General features: G+C 35.6%; 2 protein-coding genes across 8 annotated transcripts in view; one reads left to right on the forward strand and one right to left on the reverse strand.

Annotated features, from left to right (window-relative positions):
• LOC124957699 (mucin-5AC-like) overlaps positions 1-11,536 on the reverse strand; it is a 39,419-nt gene extending 27,883 nt beyond the window's left edge. For 4 of the 5 annotated variants that reach the window (XM_047514917.1, XM_047514896.1, XM_047514929.1 and 1 more), the window contains exons 1-2: positions 11,404-11,536; positions 10,369-10,559 (exon numbers count right to left, since the gene is read on the reverse strand). The gene's annotated coding sequence lies outside the window, so the exon portion shown is untranslated. Of the gene's footprint in view, positions 1-10,368; positions 10,560-11,385 lie in introns of all 5 variants that reach the window. The other variant, XM_047514888.1, reaches the window with a different exon arrangement.
• Positions 4,506-11,394, forward strand: LOC124957720 (putative inorganic phosphate cotransporter). Of its 3 annotated transcripts, XM_047514941.1 has the most exons (9): positions 4,506-5,206; positions 5,993-6,056; positions 8,331-8,596; positions 8,741-8,986; positions 9,110-9,194; positions 9,314-9,531; positions 9,841-9,990; positions 10,086-10,218; positions 10,328-11,394. In XM_047514941.1, the coding sequence occupies exons 2-9, from the start codon at positions 5,996-5,998 to the stop codon at positions 10,774-10,776; spliced, it is 1,608 nt and encodes a 535-aa protein (XP_047370897.1). In that variant the 5' UTR covers positions 4,506-5,206; positions 5,993-5,995; the 3' UTR covers positions 10,777-11,394. The 3 variants fall into 3 exon arrangements, with proteins under 3 accessions (XP_047370897.1, XP_047370906.1, XP_047370914.1); XM_047514950.1 differs by lacking the exon at positions 5,993-6,056 and having other exon boundaries at positions 4,507-5,206; XM_047514958.1 differs by lacking the exon at positions 5,993-6,056 and having other exon boundaries at positions 4,507-5,206; positions 8,500-8,596.
• Positions 11,537-19,224: the final 7,688 nt, after the last annotated feature.

A 19,224-nucleotide genomic window follows, 5' to 3' on the forward strand; every position in this document is an offset into this window, starting at 1 on the left:
CGTTATATAATGCGAAGCATCGCAATTACTTATCTGGGCCAGATTCGAGATTGCCGATACACAACACGATGTTCGATATATCTTGTATACTCATGTATATAACACAGAAAAGAGAATTTGCGTCAGCGTCGAACACGCTTGGGAATAATCCTACGTATTATTCATGAACAACTAGAATAAAATGTTTCGTTTATGTCGAGAGAATATTCGATACGATTGTAAATTATACTACAACAAATTTTTTCGATTCGCTAAAGTATTTTTTCAAAGTTTTGAAAAAATAAATTATTTTATTTCATTTTAGAACATAACAATATGATATCGTCATTCTTCGTCGAATATTATATCGTAAAGAATTAAACGAGATAGATAAATAGGAAGAAAGGGAATATGTTATATGGTTGACACAAACTTCAAGATTTAAGAGTAATCTCTTTGGCATCGATGCGGAACTCGGAAGGTAAGATGATATTTGATATAGTCATAAATCTCTAAGGAATCTTTTCATAGAGAAAGTAATTCGATATACGAACGTAAAGTCGATAATCGTCTTATGGCGTTGATACGATGCAATTGCTCTTAATACAGTGAAGGTATAAAGCAAACATCGTCGTGCTTTCATATTGAAGTTATACATTACTAAGATGATCTTTTTTTTTTTACGGTGTAAATTAGAAGTAATAAGTAAAATGGTAATCCTTGGGATAGTATATTTTTACGAATAATCAAAGTTATCTCAAAGTAGGAAGTTGCTTAAAAAAAAAGAAAAAAGAATAAAGATCTACTCGTATTTCATTATGTTTTGTGATTCATTAAATGTACACACATATGTTGAATTTTTACCTTCTGTTTTTTATAAATCCCGCTGACCTATCCTCGCCAACCAAAAGGATCCTTACGAGAAGAGAAGAAAATTTTGATTCACATCGCGACGCTTTGACAAAATGACAGTTCGTACTTCCGTCTAATACGAAGTTTTTCATTTCAACATTCTTACATTTACTTTGTGAGGTATTTCCTCTAGAAAATTCCTTTGAAAGCTTCTTTGAAACGTATCGAATATTTCCTATGAATTTTTCGAATATCATTCAAGTGAGATCTCGTTTATCTTTAAGGTCTTAAAGGAAAAAGATCTATAAGACTTGAAAAATTATTAATGATTTTTTTCCTTGGACTTTTACTCCAATAATTTTCTTCTATCGAAAGAGCAATGGGTCTTTTAAATTTCAATCGAAACTGAAGAAGAATCTCATTTATGTTAGAAGACATAGCACGATGAATAATTTCACGACGACGTAGAGCACTCAAATGGCTTATTACCTTGTTCGCCTGAAGATTGGCAACTCTCTATACTGTGTCGATAATGTCGCTCGAAAATGATATTTTGTCGATAACTTTTTAGGCTCCTTAGGATAGGCAACATGTTCGTAAAAGCTAACAAATTCGATAATGATTTTTTAAATCTCATTTCCTATATATTTCACGGAGAATGGTTCGATTACATAAATGAAATTAATACATTTTGGGTTAAAATAAATAAGAGTGTAGTACATTCGCTTTGAGGTAAGGAGAGTATTGAAACGTTTCGGGCGTCGTACAGGCAAACGTTCCAGTTCCCATGAAATCATTATTGCACGACGTAGGTCTCTTGATTACGAACGACGATAGTTGTTAATAGCTCTCTTTGTTCCAATTTCATCTTCGTCTAATTGCGATCTCTATGCTTACGTTTGCATTGCAGTTTTCCAGTTTCTCCAATAATACTGGTTTATTTTTCCTTTGAATAAATTGCTATTTCTAATGAATTAAAACGATCGCATATTGAATTGGAAAGCAATAGCCCATGATAAAAGAGAGAGAGAGAGAGAAAGAGAAAATATATTTTCCGCTTAAAAAATATCAATGGGATTAGAAGGAACCAAAACAAGAGGGTTAATTATTTAAATTTAATCAGATTTCGTTTTTGTCTTACATAGTAGAGAAAAGAAAAACGTTTATAATACTTTTTCTCTTTTAAAACGAAAAAGAAGACGAACAATTTTCCTTGGCCATTTAACTCTATCATTCTTTTTCATCCTGTCTACGATATCCGTGTGTTTTTCAAGTCATCGTTTCAACCCTACTACGAAAGATTTCTCAATAATTTAAAGGAGATGAGACATTAAGTCTAGATAAAGAGAATAAAACGGATATCTGAGTTTCTGCTGTCTATGTCACGTTACAACAGTTTTAATCATAAAGTTATGCCTGAAGCTCGAAGGATATTTCTTCTCTCGCTTTAAAATTTTCGAAAATAAAAACAAAGAGATATATCAAACAATTCGCGCGTTATTACAATTCTGCAAAAAGAGAAAAAAAAAAATAAAAAAGAAAAAGAAAAGAAGAAAATATTTCGAACTCGATGAATAGTATAAAGTCGCTTACTGTATTTTTTCTTTGTCATCGATTGAAACAAAAGTATGAAAAGGATAACGAAAAGGTCCGAAGGTCGTCATTTTAATCTTTCGCAAATCCGACGTTTCTTTTGTCCTCTAGGGGATTTGAAGATTTGATAGAAAAGATTAATGAATAGAAAGGAATAAATGTTTGAATTTCAATTAAAATTCATTTGGATTCGAAAGGTCGTTGCTAATAACCATCATCATTTTATTAACGATCGATTAAAAATCATTTTCTAAAGGAAGAACTCTCTCATCGAAACATTTTTTATTTCTCATATTAAAAGAAAAAAGTAGGAAGCAAGAAGTAATTCTACGTGCTATAATATATTATGTATACGGCTATCTGAAAATTTTAAATAACTTTTTAATAACTTTGAAGAAAAACGTTATCTCTGAGTAATAAAGTATCTTTTCTATTAAACGTTCATCCGCTGGAAAAAAAAAGAAAAAGAAAAAGAAAAAGAAAAAGAAAAAGAAAAAGAAAGAGAAAAGAAACAACGCTTACACGCTTTATGAAAGGGTATTGAAAGATCGATACTTGTTTCTCTTTAAAGAGCATCTGTTAAAAAATTTTCATCGGTCGATAATCAAAACGTCGATAACGTCGCTCGGTCGATAATCGAAACGTCGATAACGTCGATCGGTCGATAATGAAGGATCGTAACGAAGGGTCGGTTTTATCATTTCTCGAATAAATTATCCTCTTCCATAAATATATATTTTATTGACAGAAATTGATAAAAAGTTTAAGAATAATAATTATTCGAAAGATAAATGTCTTTTTTTCTGCTTGAAAGAAAAATTGCAATAATCTTAAGGTGAAGTTAGTGGTTCTCATTAATTTTTTTCTTTATTAATTCTCGAATGAGAATAATACAATTATATCGTTGAATTAATCTCAAGTGATTTATATTCGAATTATTTATATCTGAATGTTCTAATCGTTAATCTCAAGGCTCTTTCTTATTCAAGCATCGTTTTGACGAATTTTAAAGAACATCTTTCTAAAACGATCATTATTATTAAAATACTTATTATTAATATAATATTATAATTGTATAGACACAAGGGGGAAAAAAAAAAAAAAAAGAAAAACAAGAATTTGTCATGGACAAATAAAATAGTGAGACTAAACGAAACGACGATGCTTAGAAAATGAAAAAGTCGCTTTTTGAAAAATGAAAAAATATATCTATAACGTTTGCCGTCTTTTCGGTATAACAAAAAGAACTACGCTCGCTGTAATTTAAAATTTATTTAAACGTTCTCGTAACTTTCTTTTCTCTATGAATAAAACTTACTAACGTGCTCGTCGTTGGATAACTTTTCTGTCCCTTTTTTTCCTTCTTCTCTCTCAGTTTCCAGTTTCAAGGAGCAAAGAAAAAAAAGAAAAAAAAAAATTCTTCGTAATCGTCCTAGATAAAAAACAAAGAGATAGAGATATTCTTATACGATAATTTATCGTTTCTATTTCTTTACTACGTTATAATTTTCTTTTCTTGTTATTATGTTTGGACGAATTGATCGTAAAAAAAAAGAAAAAAAGAAAAAAAAAAAAAAAGAAAAAAAAAAAAAAAAGGAAAAAAAGAAAAAACAGAAAGAAAATAAAAATAAGAATAAAAATAAATAACTAAAACTATTAGATACAAAAATAACGATGATAAATCGAATGAAACTTTTTGCCCGTGGACTCCAATGACAAGAGAGTTTGAATATAACTGACGCTTTCCTAAGCGTAGCTATGTAAATGCATGTATCTATGTATATAATACATCCAATATGATAGAAGTAAATAAAAGCTATCTGGTGATGACGCCAGAGTCGTGCCCCTCTCCGTTTCATAGTATGTATACGCTTTGTTACGACATAAACGATGCAACGCAACGTCGACGATGACGAAGAGAAATAATAAGGGGAGGAAAAAGAAAAAGGATGGAACGAGAAAAGAGGAAGAGGAGCAGGAGGAGGAGGAGGAGGAGGAGGAGGAGGAGGAGGAGGAAGAAGAGGAGGAAGAGGAGGTGGAGGTGAAAAAGAGGGAAAGACTTTACGAAATCGTATCGGTCGCAACTTAACGCCGGCAAACGGCAACGAGCTGTTACGGTCTGAGCTTCTCCTTTTCGAAAGAGGGAGTTCGTTCTTTCTTGCATACGTCTATGTGCGACGCCTTTGTCTAACAGAGAGAGAGAGAGAGAGAGAGGGCGGAGAGGGAGAAAGAAGAAGAGAGAGAGAGAGAGAGAGAGAGAGAGAGAGAGAGAGGATTTTGTCGATCTCAGACGTAGAAAAAGAACTTTTGGCAAACAGTGACGACCAAGCGAGTAGAGCAAACCAATTCACTTGCCAGTGATTCTCACGAAGTTTTCGTGTGGATCAGCCTCCTTTTCTTTGGATCCAAATCCATTTCTTTCTCTTTTTTTTTTTCCTTTTTTTCTTTCTTTCTTTTTTTTTCTTCTTCTTCTTCGTCTTTTGCTTTTCTACATCTTATCAAAGTGACTATCATACGAGACATAAGCTCGTAATATAGCCAAGAATTCGTTAACGAGGATTTTGGGTCCATTAGAAAAATTATTCCATTTTTTTTCCACCCACCGATTCTGTCCCCTCTCCCCCACAGGAATATTTCTCTATTTACAAGGATTTTAATGTATTCGTGAAATATTCAACGGTGATTTCGTGAAATATTCAACGGCGATATTGTTTTAAAGATTACACTGTGACAACGCATAAAGAAAAAGGGGACACGATGGCTTGCGATCGTAATATTACGAGTAAGTGATAAATTATATTTCTTTTTTCATTTTTCTTTCTTTCTTTCTTTTTCTTTTTTATTCTTATCTTTTTATTTTGCATTATTCGTTGTACCTACTTGAAATGTTAATGATAATTAATTATAAAACATAATGACAGTATTACCAAGTCTGTACTTTAGTGACGTGTCTGACTTTGTAATCATTATAGGTACAATACGAAAAGTATTATCGTGTCCGTGGCACTTAAATAAAGAATACTGTCAAGTTCTAATGTAATCGGGAATTTATTTTATCGCTTTTAACGTAACAAAAGTTAGGTCGATTTTATATTTTTACGTATATTTTTTGTTTCAATTGTTAACAAAGAAAATGTATCAATCATGAATTTTCCATTCGAAATTCTAACGTGGTTCATCGAACTCTTGTTCACAAGTGGAATTTTACAAAATATCTTGTCGAAAGAAAAATATTATATTATACGGAAGGCAGATGTACAATGCCGACAATCATGATGAATAATGGAGCGCGAGAACATGAGGAGGAGAATGAAGAAAAAGAAAAAGAAGAAAAAGAAGAAAAAGAGAAAGAAAATAGAAGGCATAGTTCTACGCATTCGAGTTGCTCGAGCGTTAGATAAAAAGAGATTATCGCGATCTTTAATAGCTCGACCCGAATTAATGCATGTCTGACATTAGACGACGGGATCTGCACGCATTAGTTTATACGCTGACACTTTCGTTTTCAAAACTCTGACGTCAGTTTCTATTTCGGTTATTTTCTTTTTATATTTCATCAACAACGAAGAAAATGCAAATAGATGTCGGAAAATACGAAGGAGTCCAAGTTCTAGGTGAAGGTTGTTGCATAGGTATTATAGTTTTACCTATATCTCGTTCGTCTCCGAATCGTGCAAATTTCATTTTCTTTTTCTTTTAAGCCTTGTTCTCATTCTTTTCGTCATATTATAACAACAAGGCTAAATAAAATATTATCTCACAAGGAAAAACATTAGAAAAAAAATATGGATAATAATGAACTTAGAAATTATAAGAAAAAAGAAAAAAGGACAATATTACATATCTTAATTCCTTTAATTTGTTTGTGTAATTATCTTGTTGCCTTATATATATTCCTAAATAATTGAATCAAAATTTAATCGAAAATATAACATTTATTTGGAAAAACCGATAAAACATTTTTATGCATCGTGAAAATATTTATATTAATAGTTGTACGTAAACAGAAAGAAAAAAGAACAGGTAAATAAAAAGAAAAAAAAAAAAAAAAAGCGAAAACAGAAGAAGAGTACATCTTTGCATCTAGATAATGAGCGATTTGTTAAGAGAAAAGGGTGAAGCTTAGAATCATAGATAAATCTAATATTGTACGCTCTTAATTGTATCATCGCACGAGGGATATATATATATATATAAATGTACATGGGCATGTATATGTAATAGATTCCCTTGCTATAACACGCGAAATGAGAACGAAATAGGCACGTTGATAAGTTCGTTTAACGTTCATGGACATCCGGCCTACCCTCTCCTCCTCCTCCTCCTCCTCCTCCTCCTCCTCCTCCTCTTGTTATTCAATGTCTAATACACTTAATAGACGTAATGTAGATAAAGAGGACTCGTATCGTATTTTGTTGATCCAGCTTTTTCTTCTACTTCTCATGACTCATCAAACGAACGTTACTAAAGTAGATCGATAAGATTTAAACAATGATCCTAATTGAATTCTAGAGAGAATCCGATATCTTCTTTTAATCCCCTTCTAATCCTCTTTTAATCCGTTACGTTGTAACAACGTAAATCGCGACTCGATAATGATCTCTCACGATCGATGAATCCTCTAAATTGTATCCGTAAGCAAAGAAATAAATTGCAGTATTACGTCGATCGTTTGCGTAATATCTTATTTGATAACAATCATTTACCTATCATCTTTCGATACGATGAATTAATATTTTGATATAAATGAAGATCTTTAGAATTTCTATTATATATATATATATATATATAATTTTTTTTTTTTATACGAACATTTAAAGAAAGAGATCTTTCGTTTTTATATGATTAAAGATTAAAAAGTCATACCCAAACTACGATAGAAATTAGAAAAATAACTTTACGATCTGTTAAGATTTATTTTAACTACTTACGTTTCTAAATTCCACATCGAACGTTTCGATTCTTCCTTTTTTTTTCGATTTCGAAAGATCAGTTTCTCCGGAGAGAGAGAGAGAGAGAGAGAGAGAGAGAGAGAGCGAGAGAGAGAGAGAGATAGAGTTCAAAGTTCAACGCGAAAAGATGAAAAGGTCACGAAATGGAGTTGCTTTCGTTCTCGTTTTACAAAGAAAAGTTCTATTGCTCGTTCACGGCCACGAACAAAAATGAAAATACAATTGCTGATGAAGATATATATGCACAATATATGCGTAATGTGTAGATACGATTACGTTACATAAAAATTGCTTAAAGACTTTGATCTATGCAAACGAACATTTGTCATCGATTATCGATGATTTCCTATCCCCTTCCGTCATATTATAATCTCGTATACGTAATCTCAATGTAACCTGTTTTTCCAGAAAATGAATCGGTCGAAAAGTTTTTCCCATTTTTATTCTATTCTTATTAAAATAAATATTCCAACGTGTATATTCAATTATATTTCAATATATAAATATTAGATGTTATTGATCGAACGAAACATATAAATTGATGTTTTTCTAATCGATTTAATTGTTTTTTTATTCGATTATAATTTGATATCAATATTATCTTATTAAATAATTAAAAAATACGAGACATAAACTTCGATGGCTTAATTATTAGGTAGAAATATTCATTGAGATTTAAGCTTCGTGCGAGTTTCAAAGAATAAAGGGTCTGACTCTTTCAAATTTCTAAATTTGGTTCCACATATTTAAACGATCCAAACGATCGCGTTTTAATCAGACAGCTATTAAATGAAATATTTAAACATCTCGAAGAAATCCATAAAGATATCTCTGTACATATAAATTTGTTACGTACGAATTCTTTGAATATTTATCATCCGGTAAAGTCGTTTAATTCCAGGAAATATTTTTCTCTGATCATTAATAACAACCAGCTAATTGACGGATTTTCAGATCGACTAAGTTGCCTGCAAGTGTTAAACATTATGGTGATACTCGGTTTCATGTTGAACTATATGCTGCGTGTTAATCTGACGATTGCCATCGTATCGATGGTGAAGACGTCTACTAATAAGTATTCACATTCCAATAATTCCCACGAAATCATTCCAATTGATAATAGTAGTTTGACGATTGAAGCTCCTAAGACGACAATGCTAACTGGGAATGTTTCGAGAATGAACGAATCGACTTTTACTTCGACGTTGACAACTCGATATGTACGTTATTTTCTCTATTTCTTTTGCTATGAGATATTTTTCTATTTTCAAAGAAAGAAATCTGAGAGTGTACAAGTGGACGGAAAAAAAAAAAAAATACGAAAAAAAAAGAAAACTCCAACGATCGATCGATTCCTTTCGTAGGAGGAGTTAGAGCAAACCAGGTATCCATGGAACGAATATGAGGTCAATCTAATTCTCGGAAGTTTCTATTGGGGTTACATCTGCACGGAAATACCTGGAGGTAGATTGGCTGAAATTGTTGGAACCAAAAAAGTCTTTGGCTATAGCATGTTGGTGTCCAGCGGTATCACTCTTCTCACGCCACTTTTCGCCAAATTCGGATACGTCGCAGTCGCTGTTCTTCGAATTGCTCTTGGTTTTATGCTAGTAAATACTGTTTGCAATGTTTCCTTTCTACCACCACGATATATACACATATATATATATATATATATATATATATATATATATATATATACATATCTTTAATCGTTTGATTTTATAATTAAGGGTGCCACGTGGCCTGCTATTCAACCGATGACTGCTCGATGGATTCCACTGACCGACCGTAGCAAATTCGTTTCCAATATGATGGGTAAATTACATTTTATGTTTATATCAATGCTGAGAGAAGTGAAAAAAAAAACAAGAAAAGAGAAAAAAGAAAAAAAAAGAAGTAACGAAAAACGAAATAATTCAATTTATTTCCTGTAGCATCCTCATTGGGTGCGGCGATCACGTTGCCAATTTGCGGTTTTCTCATTGCCTCTCTCGGATGGGAATCTGTCTTCTACGTAACGGGAATAGTCGGATTGACGTGGAGCATAGCGTGGTTCTATTTCGTCTATGATTCACCCTCGCAACACCCACGCATCTCCGCCGAGGAACGAAACTACATCGAGGAATCCATAGGAACTACCTCGTCCACCAAGGTATAATAAAGAAAGAGAGAAAGAGATAGAAAAAAAGAAAAGAAAAAAAGAAAAGGAAATAGATCTTTGCGCATTTAATCAAATCAATTCGGTCCATCCTAACGAAATTAAAAGAGCTTCCTTCTCTTAATCGTCCTTGTTTACAATCGATCGTTCGAGTAATTTTACGTTTAACGCCAGGCACGATACAGGCTTTTTATTTTTATTTTTTTCTTTTTCTTTTTTTTCTTTTTTTTTTTATCCTTAAAGACGATAAACAAAACTGCATTTTTATAACGCTTCTATCTAGACTTCACCTTGTACGATTAGCATTTTCCAGTACCGTGGAAATCAATTTTCACTTCGCTTCCGGTTTGGGCGATCCTGATAACACACGGGTGCAGTGTATTTGGATACTTCACGGTTGTTAATCAATTACCTACCTATATGAAATATATACTCAATTTTAACATCAAAGAGGTAAGTCAAATCGACGAATACGAATACAATGAAATTTATTTGCATATAACGAATAATACTTTTAAACGTTTTTGTCGTTTTAATATTTTGTATAGAACGGGATGCTATCTTCGTTACCTTATCTTGGGAAATACATTTTTGCTTTAATGACTTCAACGTTGGCCGATTATCTTCGTCGTACGAACAAACTTTCGGTTACTGCTATTCGAAAGATTTTCACGACTTTCGGTATGTATTCGATATTGACACATTTTATATATATATATATATATATATATATATATATATATATATATATATTGTCAGGGTTTAATAATATTGTGAAATAATGTTACAGCGGTGATGAGTCCGGGATTACTTATGATCATTCAAGCGTACCTTGGTCGCGATCCTACGATGTCCGTGGCAATTTTTACCGTTGCTTTGACGATAAACGGTGGAGTTACAGCGGGTTATCTTGGAAACGGCCTTGACATTGCACCCAATTTTTCCGGAACGATATTTGGCATTGCCAATACAATTAGCTCGTTTGGTGGCTTTTTGAGTAGCTTCATGGTTGGTTCGATTACCTATCAAAATCAAACGTATGAAAGTTGGAGGATCATCTTTTGGATCCTAGCGATTACTTACTGTACGGGCGGTTTAGCTTTCGCATTCCTTGGCACAGGAAAATTACAAAAGTGGAATTATCCGGAGGTTAATAGTTTCGGTAAAAAAATGAGAAATCTAGAAAACGACGTTGACGCAGAAAACAGAGAACCGTTGAACAATAAAACACTTTCGTAATATCGTTATAGATCATAGAAAAATGATACATTTCCAACGAATTTCACTTCATCGACTAACTTATTTATCACGAGTAAGCACGTCGCAGCTAATAGAAAAATAAACAAAAAATACCCTTGTACATATATTCAATATATTGTCTATCATAGACGGTGAAACGCGTTATGACTTTCAACGTATCAAAACAAAGTTCAAAACATTGTTAAGTAATATTGTATAATATTGTACGAAACGTAAGATTTATTGTTTGACGCATTACCATGTAAAAATATGTACAAAGTAATGATAAATATAAAAAGAGAAATTTTCGATATTCGAATATCGTTCGATAAAAATGTTTATGCAGTAGAAAAGGAAATGTTTTCATAAACAAGAGATAGGATTTTATGGAAGGTTACGAGAGCGTCGATAAGGCCGATATCTGTTATCGTACGTAAATATGTAGGTACGATTCCATCGGATGATTCCTTATCGACCGGTGACTGAAACTACGATAATATTTCGAAGAACGAATAAGGAGTGGCGCTGGTATTATCAATTTAAACCTTCGGATAGTTTAGCCATAACAAATGAATTAAAAGATGGTAAACAATAAAGTATCTTCGTTACTATTTGAAATATATTCACAGATCTCTTTTACGTAATCGCTTCGTGCATCCTCGTTTCTCGTGTTCCTCGTGTTTAACGTCTATCCTTCCGCGAACGAACGAACAGGAGGTGGAGAAGATAGAGGAGGTAAGAACGAAGAAGACGTGGCGCAAGTGCGTCGCGGTGTCCGGCGTAGGGGCGCCCTGCGTTGCGGTGGTGCTCGCCGTGACGCGTGGCGCTGCGGCGCTCCACCGATGTGCCAGGAGAATAGAAATTCGAGAAGCTAAATGGTGACTGCTAGGCGAGCCAACCGACCGACCGACCGACCGACCGACCGATCGACCTACTCCTCCCTCCTACTTCTTCGCCTGCCATCAACACACTGATAGCGCGCGTCCTAGAGATCACGTGTAACTCTCTCCCAGTCTGCCTGCTACCTTCCCCCTCCACGTCGTTCGCGTCACGCTAGACTATTCCTTATTCCCCCACTCTGTTGCGCGAGACGAGCGAAGCTACTCCTTCCTTATCGGCGGCGCTCAGATCGTCCATCGAAAGCATTTAACGTTTCGATCGGAAAATGTTCTAAATTTTCTAAGATAAACATTTTAATCATTTTATTATTTATTCATGATTATCCATCAGATTTATATTTTAAATCTATCCGATTTACTTATCTATCCGCATCCATTTCTATCGTATATTTATGATACGGATATATCGCTTTCATTTTTATATTCGTACCCTAAAATTGTCGATATTATTATCAAAATATATATATATATATATATATATATATATATATATATATGTATAAATTTTTTTTCTTTTTTACGCAGATCACTAGAGTGCTTTGTTAAACGTGAAAATTACAATGGAATGGGAGAAGGATAAAAAAGAAGAAAGAAGTGAAAAAAATATTATCGAATAGTGGCGCGCTCCGTTGTAATTAGATTGCTACTCTCTTATAACATCCGCGTTTAATTATTTCATCGTGATCGAGAGTCCACGAGCGTCTCGTTAAATATATATATTTTCTAAATGCGTAAATTTACATAGAGAAATACAATAAAATTGGTATGTTAACATGCGTCGCGTAGTATCACATAATACACGGACGATTTCCAGGAGTATGCATTAAGAAAATTTCACTCGAAGGGAAAAACAATGATAAAATATTATATATTCTTCCTCGTTGAAATAAGAAATAAGAAAAATAAAGAGAATAAGGAAAGAGATGAGATACAGGCGGGGAAGATGAGCCCGAAGAAACAAGGAAGACGAGAGGGAATTATCCATCCTCCTGTTTGGTATCGGAGACGATATCACAGGAATGCCTGGAATTCTTGGATTGCAGTACTGAATTCAGTTGCTATGTCGAGATTACACGGATAACAGGAAGTTAAAGGAGGAAGAGTTGGCTCGAATTTGCCGCGCGGGACCGCCCGCTCGAAGAAACTTTCGTCCGGCTAACAGATACGCGAAGAAGGAATACGTCCGTCGGTTACCTCTCGACGCTATCGACGCTATTGACGCTTCGTCGAGTCTCATACTATCCTGTTACCTTGTGATTAACTAAGGTTTAATCAGCTTTACAAGCTAAACTTCTTTTGTCAACATGCACGTGCATGATAATCCGGATGCTATCTTTCCAGGCCTGCTACGAGGCTCGATGATTGTCGGAAATGCTTTTCGTCGATACCACACGCACCCGGTGTTCCAACCTATCTCATCCCGAAAAACGTATATCATCGACAATGAATCGAGAAACATTCTGTTTCCCTGTTCATCCGATCAGACTCTACCTTGGATCTCACGCGAGGATTGACGTGTAACAAATAAACTTTCTTAGATTTATGTTAACCTGATACACAAATTCACAGAATGTTAGACGCAGAGTCTCCTCTTTCGCGGATGAGACAATGAAGGTGAAAAGAGATAAAGACCGGAGGTAATGTGGAAACCGACGTCTAACGTGTTGCATTCTATTTCTTTATTGATTTTTACATGCTACCATTCCGATCTTATGAGATTATTTCTCTTTCGTCTTTCTTTACCCTTTTTTCATAATATCGCGAGACGATCTAAAGTTTTCGTTGCTGGTGCATTCGAAGAAAGAAAGAAAGAAAGAAAAAAAGAAAAAAGGAAAAGAAAGAAAAAAGATACAAAATGAAAAACAAGAGAATCGTCGTACTGCTTACGCGCTTTATTTGAGCAAGAAACATAAGACATAAATGGAAAACCATAAACGTCGAGGTATGGGATGGACGTGTAAAAAGAAGGAGAAAAAAGAAAAAGAAAAAAAAAAAAAAAAGAGGAAAATTCGCAGAAGCTGAGGGTTCAAACGACCTCCTTATTCGTCTTACTTCCTGATTCTTACGTTCGCGAATTGATCGCACAATGTTCGCGCCGTACGAACAACAAAACGCAAAACTTTTCACGATACGCCATTTTCTCGGTGTGTACCGACGCGACAACGATGACGACTAAGCTCAATTTATTTCTCTTTCTCTTTTCTCTTGCTTTTCTATTTATAATATGTTTTACGATCTCGAGAACATAAAGGTGCAAAACGTCGAGTGCGGAATAAGAATACAGACATTGTGCAATGAGTAAGGTGTAATTAACTCTGCGGGCGGTTGTCGCCATCGGGAAATTATGGCTATGTAATGATGGCTCGACGTGAACGAGCATGAAAAAAAAGGAAAAGAAAAACGGACAAGTTTCGCTTTGAAACGTGAATTCGACGGTGATTATCGCCTACGACTTACGAAGTAGCTTTTATTATATCGCTCATAACTCGATTTCAAACGAATCGTGTTTTTAAATGAGAATGAAATGGGAAGAAGAGAATTGAGAAGGACGGACGAGAGAATATGGCGGACCATCGGCAAAAAAATGTCGGGAACTAGAGTTGAAAAGAAGAAGAAGGAGGAGAAGAAGAAGAAGAAGAAGAAGAAGAAGAAGAAGAAGAAGAAGAAGAAGAAGAAGAAGAAGAAGAAGAAGAAGAAGAAGTCTCGACGGTTTATTAAAGGGTTCTCCTAATAACGTGTTTGAGAGTAAAAGAAGAAGACACGCATCCATGTTCGAAGTATCCTCGAGTAAGAGAAAGGTGCTGATGGCGGAGGAGCGAAAAGAATGGTCGAAGAAAAATGTCGGAGGGTCTAACGCATCGAACAGCATATCTCGGCAGTAGTTTACTTATAGCAGCCGCCCCCGATTCATGGGAACATCCTCCGGGCAACGAACGAAACGTTCTTGCTTCCGAACGGGTCCTTGTCTTCTCCTTCGTCCTCGTCTTCTTCTTCTTCTTCATCTTCATCTTCATCTTCATCTTCATCTTCATCGTTTTCTTCTTCTTCATCTTCATCGTTTTCTTTTTCTTCTTCTTCTTCTTCTTCGATTTCGATTTCGAGACACGAGCATGTAAACGGAGCCTCTTTCTAGACGGTAATTTCCGGGGAATGCGCCGATAGCCCTTCTTCGTTCGTGTCGAAAAACGGCGTACCTTTGTACCTCTTTTCTCTTTCTTCCTTTTTACACAATTCTGTGATCGATGGAAGAATGGTCCAGGAGTAAATACGACTACTATAATTATTTCCATCTTTTGTAACGTCCGTCTAACGTCGACGTTTATTCTTCTTGAAAATAATTAAATCACGATTGAATCGTAAAATGCAACGGGACGTTCGTAAAGATAATAAAGAAAATGAGAAATGCAATTCATGTAGATATACGAGATGTAAATTCGTATAACGATAAATATTTCTTTAATACGTAGGAAGATCTGGTGCTCGTTAGTAAAGCGAGAGAAGGGTCCATTGCCTTCCTTCGAGAGAAACAAGAAGAGAAAGGAGAAAAGGAAAACGAGAAGCAACGAAAGGGAGAATAGGTACGTAAGGGCAGGTATGCGGGTGAGAAACACCCGGGGCGCATCCAGATCCGCCCACGTTTAAGTCGCACACCCGCGTTGCTGGCCAGCACTCTTCCATCAGGACTTGCCCCTTGGGCTTTTTCGAAAAGAGAGAGAGAGAGAGAGAGAGAGAGAGAGAAGGGGAGGGAGAGAATGAGTCGTGGTAAAGTCTCAGGACCCTAACAGCTCTTCCTTCCAGGTCTCCTCCACCTGCAGAGAGAAGCACAGCTCGTGCACGCGATCCACGACTCGAACGCCCCCGCGGGCACACGCCGTCATCGCGCCAGCTTTCAGGAAGGAGCAAGATCCAAGAAGAAGAACAAGAAGAAAAAAAGGAGGAGGAAGAGAATATGTTCAAAGAATATTCGTCCTTCCTACAATTTTTAATAGTACATTTGTCATAAAGATTTTTAATTGATTAATGAATTTTTTTATCAGAAAATATTGATTAATTATTAACTTTTACATTATCCTTGTTTGTTCGTCATAGCTAATTTGTTATTATATTTTAAAAATCAATTACGGTCTAAGGAAAATTTTTAATTTATCCGATAAAATGATCGAACTTATCGAGGGTTGGAAACAATGCACCTTTTGGTATGCAACCCGGCGCGACATGCGCGTATTCGGATGGACTAACGCAAGGGGGGGGGGACCCAAGAGATTGCATATTTTCTTTTTATTTCAATCTCTCTTTTATTTTACATTACAGAATGATACTGTAATTGCGGAATACTTTTTTTTTCTCGATTGTTGTTTTATGAAGGTTAAATGTATAGCTAGTGTTGCATATGTATGTAAAGGAGAATCAGTAAAGAAATGGAAATGAATGGTATTAAGGTCGATTCGATTTGGTCGTGCATATCGATCCTTCGTGCATTATGTACGGGTGCAATTGGATAGAGGAGGCGGAGATGAACTTGTAACGTACGTGGAGCGTGGGATCGCCGGAAGGTATACTCTCTTCATCTTCTTCGTATTCTTCCTTTTCTACCTCGAGGTCGGACAATCGATGCACGATCGCGAGTATCATAAGAAGGAAAGGTAGCAAAGAGACGAGTACAATAATGGCGGATTAGAATGCGAAGAGTAATAAACTTCAGCGTGACGTGGCTAATTATACGGCTTTTCTCTATAAGGTGTCTCATTCCAATAGATCTAAACGAGTAACGTTGATACAACGTAGAAGATTACAACAATAATCGTATAATGAATTTTTTTTCTTCAACTCAAATTCTTTTTCTCTTTTCTTTTTTCTATTTTTTTCTTTTTATATAATGTCGTTCCATTTAAAAATTTTAATGTAATTACCGTAAACTGGAAATTATTCGGAATAGATAAAGGAGAAGCACGTTTAGAAATTATCGAATCATCCCAACGTGGAATTCCTCGAGCGATGCAACTCCTACGGTCGTTCGTTTATTTATTATATGATTAGCTTTCATTTCGAGACCACGGCCATGAGGAGTCTTCGTGACTCGTAAAGTTTCACTCGAGCCACGAAACGAATTCCATCTTTGAGCCTTCGTAATGAATCGCGTGTATCTCAAAGTTTTGTTCATTCGATCTTTTTCCCTCCCCCCCCCTCCCTTTTTTTAACTTTAATTTATCAACAATTTCTAAAACACTTACGACGAAGAACGATGATCGTATGAGATCATTATTAAAATCACACGCACGGAGAAAAAAGAAGAAAAGAGAATAGAGAGAGAAAAAAAAAAAGAAAGAAAAAAAAGAGAAAAAAAAGAGAAAAAAGAGAAAAAAAATCTAATTCCTCGTATCTTCGACTTTTTCAACGCCTACTCGCATCGTACTAATAAAAAGAAAATGAAAGACTTTGCATAATAAGGTTCTGGCGCCGATACGTTATTTTTACAGACTCGTAATCGTAGATAGATAGATATATACATACAGTGTTACACTTGCCCGTAGTAAAAGTAAAACGATTATCATCGTCGGAGGTTACATCATCAGAATTATTCATACCTATACAATCGTAAAACATTGCTCGTTCATCGAGACAGGAATAACCGATGAATTTGCTCTATATGATCGAAGAAGGAAGGAAGGAAGGAACAGTACGATCGATTTATATCGATTAAGACATCGAGGCGTAACCAATTCGATCGGACCGTAAAGTCGTTTCGAAAAGGTCGAAAAGACCGAGCCGGAAATCGCGCGTAAGCCCGAGCATCGGGCCCGATAGCAAGACGATACGCGATTCTTATTAATTAAGACGGTCTGTTCGCGCGCCAGGTGTATCTGCTTCACCTGCGGCCAACAGCGGCAACAGCCTTTGCGCGTTGTAATCCACATAACACAGAGAGAGAGAGAGAGAGAGAGAGAGAGAGAGAGAGAGAGAGAGAGGAGTTGGGTCAACTTGATTCGAGCAACGTGCTATGCGGTGTGGTACGTCTGTCGCGTTACTACCGTTGGCCTCGCGTGTATAGGGGTCGCCCACATGACATCTGACCCACATCCGGCCGACGTTCACGAAAGCAATATCGTTCGGCCATTAAAACGAAATAGTTCGGTTCGCGTATGTTACAGGAAGGATTTACGGCTAATCGAGCGATACTCGATTGCTCCAACCGCTACCGATTTTTTTTATTATTATTTGTTCATCGCGTTACGCTTACTCGTAATGTCACGGTCGAGATTTTCAACGGAAGTCATACCGTGCTAATTTTATTCCGAATTTTGTAATATTTTAAAGTTTTTCTTTAAAGATATATGTTTATTGTTATCGCTCGTCGCCGTGAAACGTGCTCGCACGTTTGCCAATTCTTCCGTAAACGATTACAACGTGTTTATCAATAAAAGATCTCTTTTCTTGAGAAAGATTTCCTGTATCACGAATGCATCGCTTGAATTATGAGTTGCCTTTTACGTTAGCAAGAACGTCAGGTGTAAAACGGAAATACATGAGTAGCCGTAAACCGTCCCGTATAACGTTTTACTCGAACATTAAATAACAGACAGGCGTTCGATAGAAATAACGATAATATAAAAATAGAAACTAAGATTACGAATGGAGATAAGAAGAAAATCTAATACCTTTTGGTTAAAAAATCTTTCAATAAATAATCTATTCAAATAATTTCCCTTCCCTTTCCTTCCCTTCCCTTTCTATTCTTAGATAAATACGTGTAAAAAGAATAGCTTCGTTTAAATATCCAATAAAATTTCTCCGTAGAGAATTCCTTTACTATATCGGAATCTACGAAGAAACAACCGAGAAATAGCAAAATGAGTATCCCAAAGAGAATTCAAGTGAGTTTACGGATACATCGTTCGATCGAATGCAACGCGGATGCGGACGAAACGACTTAAACACCTTTTCCTTCCGCGTAAACGATAGCCGCGAGTCTCCTTGAAATTAAAAGCAACACCTGTAGGTACGTAGCTGCTCGGTAGGCCACGATGTGGTGTAACGCAATAATGGCAAATAAGCCGACGGTATCCGAACACCGACGTTCGATAACGACCAGAAATTCCCGATTATTAACGGTACAGGTGTTTACACGAGGAACCGACGATCGCATCGCTCGCTTCAAGATCGAATAACCGAGGATTGCGCAAGGGAATACCCTGCTTTCTGTTTTCTTTTCTCTCTCTCTCTCTCTCTCTCTCTCTCTCTCTCTCTCTCTTTCTCTCCTTCTTTTCTTATTTCCACTCCTCCAAAGGCGTGCGTTCGGTAAACGTTTTATTCCTTTCGTACGATCCAATGCAATGATTATGAGAGGAGCTAGAAAGAAAAATCTTCAATTCATTACGTATTCCGAATTTTGAATAACCTTGATTCTTAACGATCACGAAAAATAACTCTTAGGTACGAGATAACTATATGGTATGATCAAGTTCGTATTCTTTAGAAATTATATACTTATATATATATATATATATATATATATATACGTGTGTGTGTGTGTGTGTGGTGCTCGTGTGGA

This window comes from Vespa velutina, chromosome 1 (assembly GCF_912470025.1).
Source record: "Vespa velutina chromosome 1, iVesVel2.1, whole genome shotgun sequence".
Classification (NCBI taxonomy): Eukaryota; Metazoa; Arthropoda; class Insecta; order Hymenoptera; family Vespidae; genus Vespa; species Vespa velutina.

What these genes read in the sequence shown, in the direction of transcription:
- LOC124957720 (XM_047514941.1), top strand. Translation starts at nt 5,996, where the DNA reads ATGCAAATAGATGTCGGAAAATACGAAGGAGTCCAAGTTCTAGGTGAA. An exon ending in ATTCGTTTCCAATATGATGG is followed by an intron (nt 9,195 to 9,313) that starts GTAAATTACATT and finishes TATTTCCTGTAG; the next exon opens with CATCCTCATTGGGTGCGGCG. An exon ending in TCAATTTTAACATCAAAGAG is followed by an intron (nt 9,991 to 10,085) that starts GTAAGTCAAATC and finishes TATTTTGTATAG; the next exon opens with AACGGGATGCTATCTTCGTT.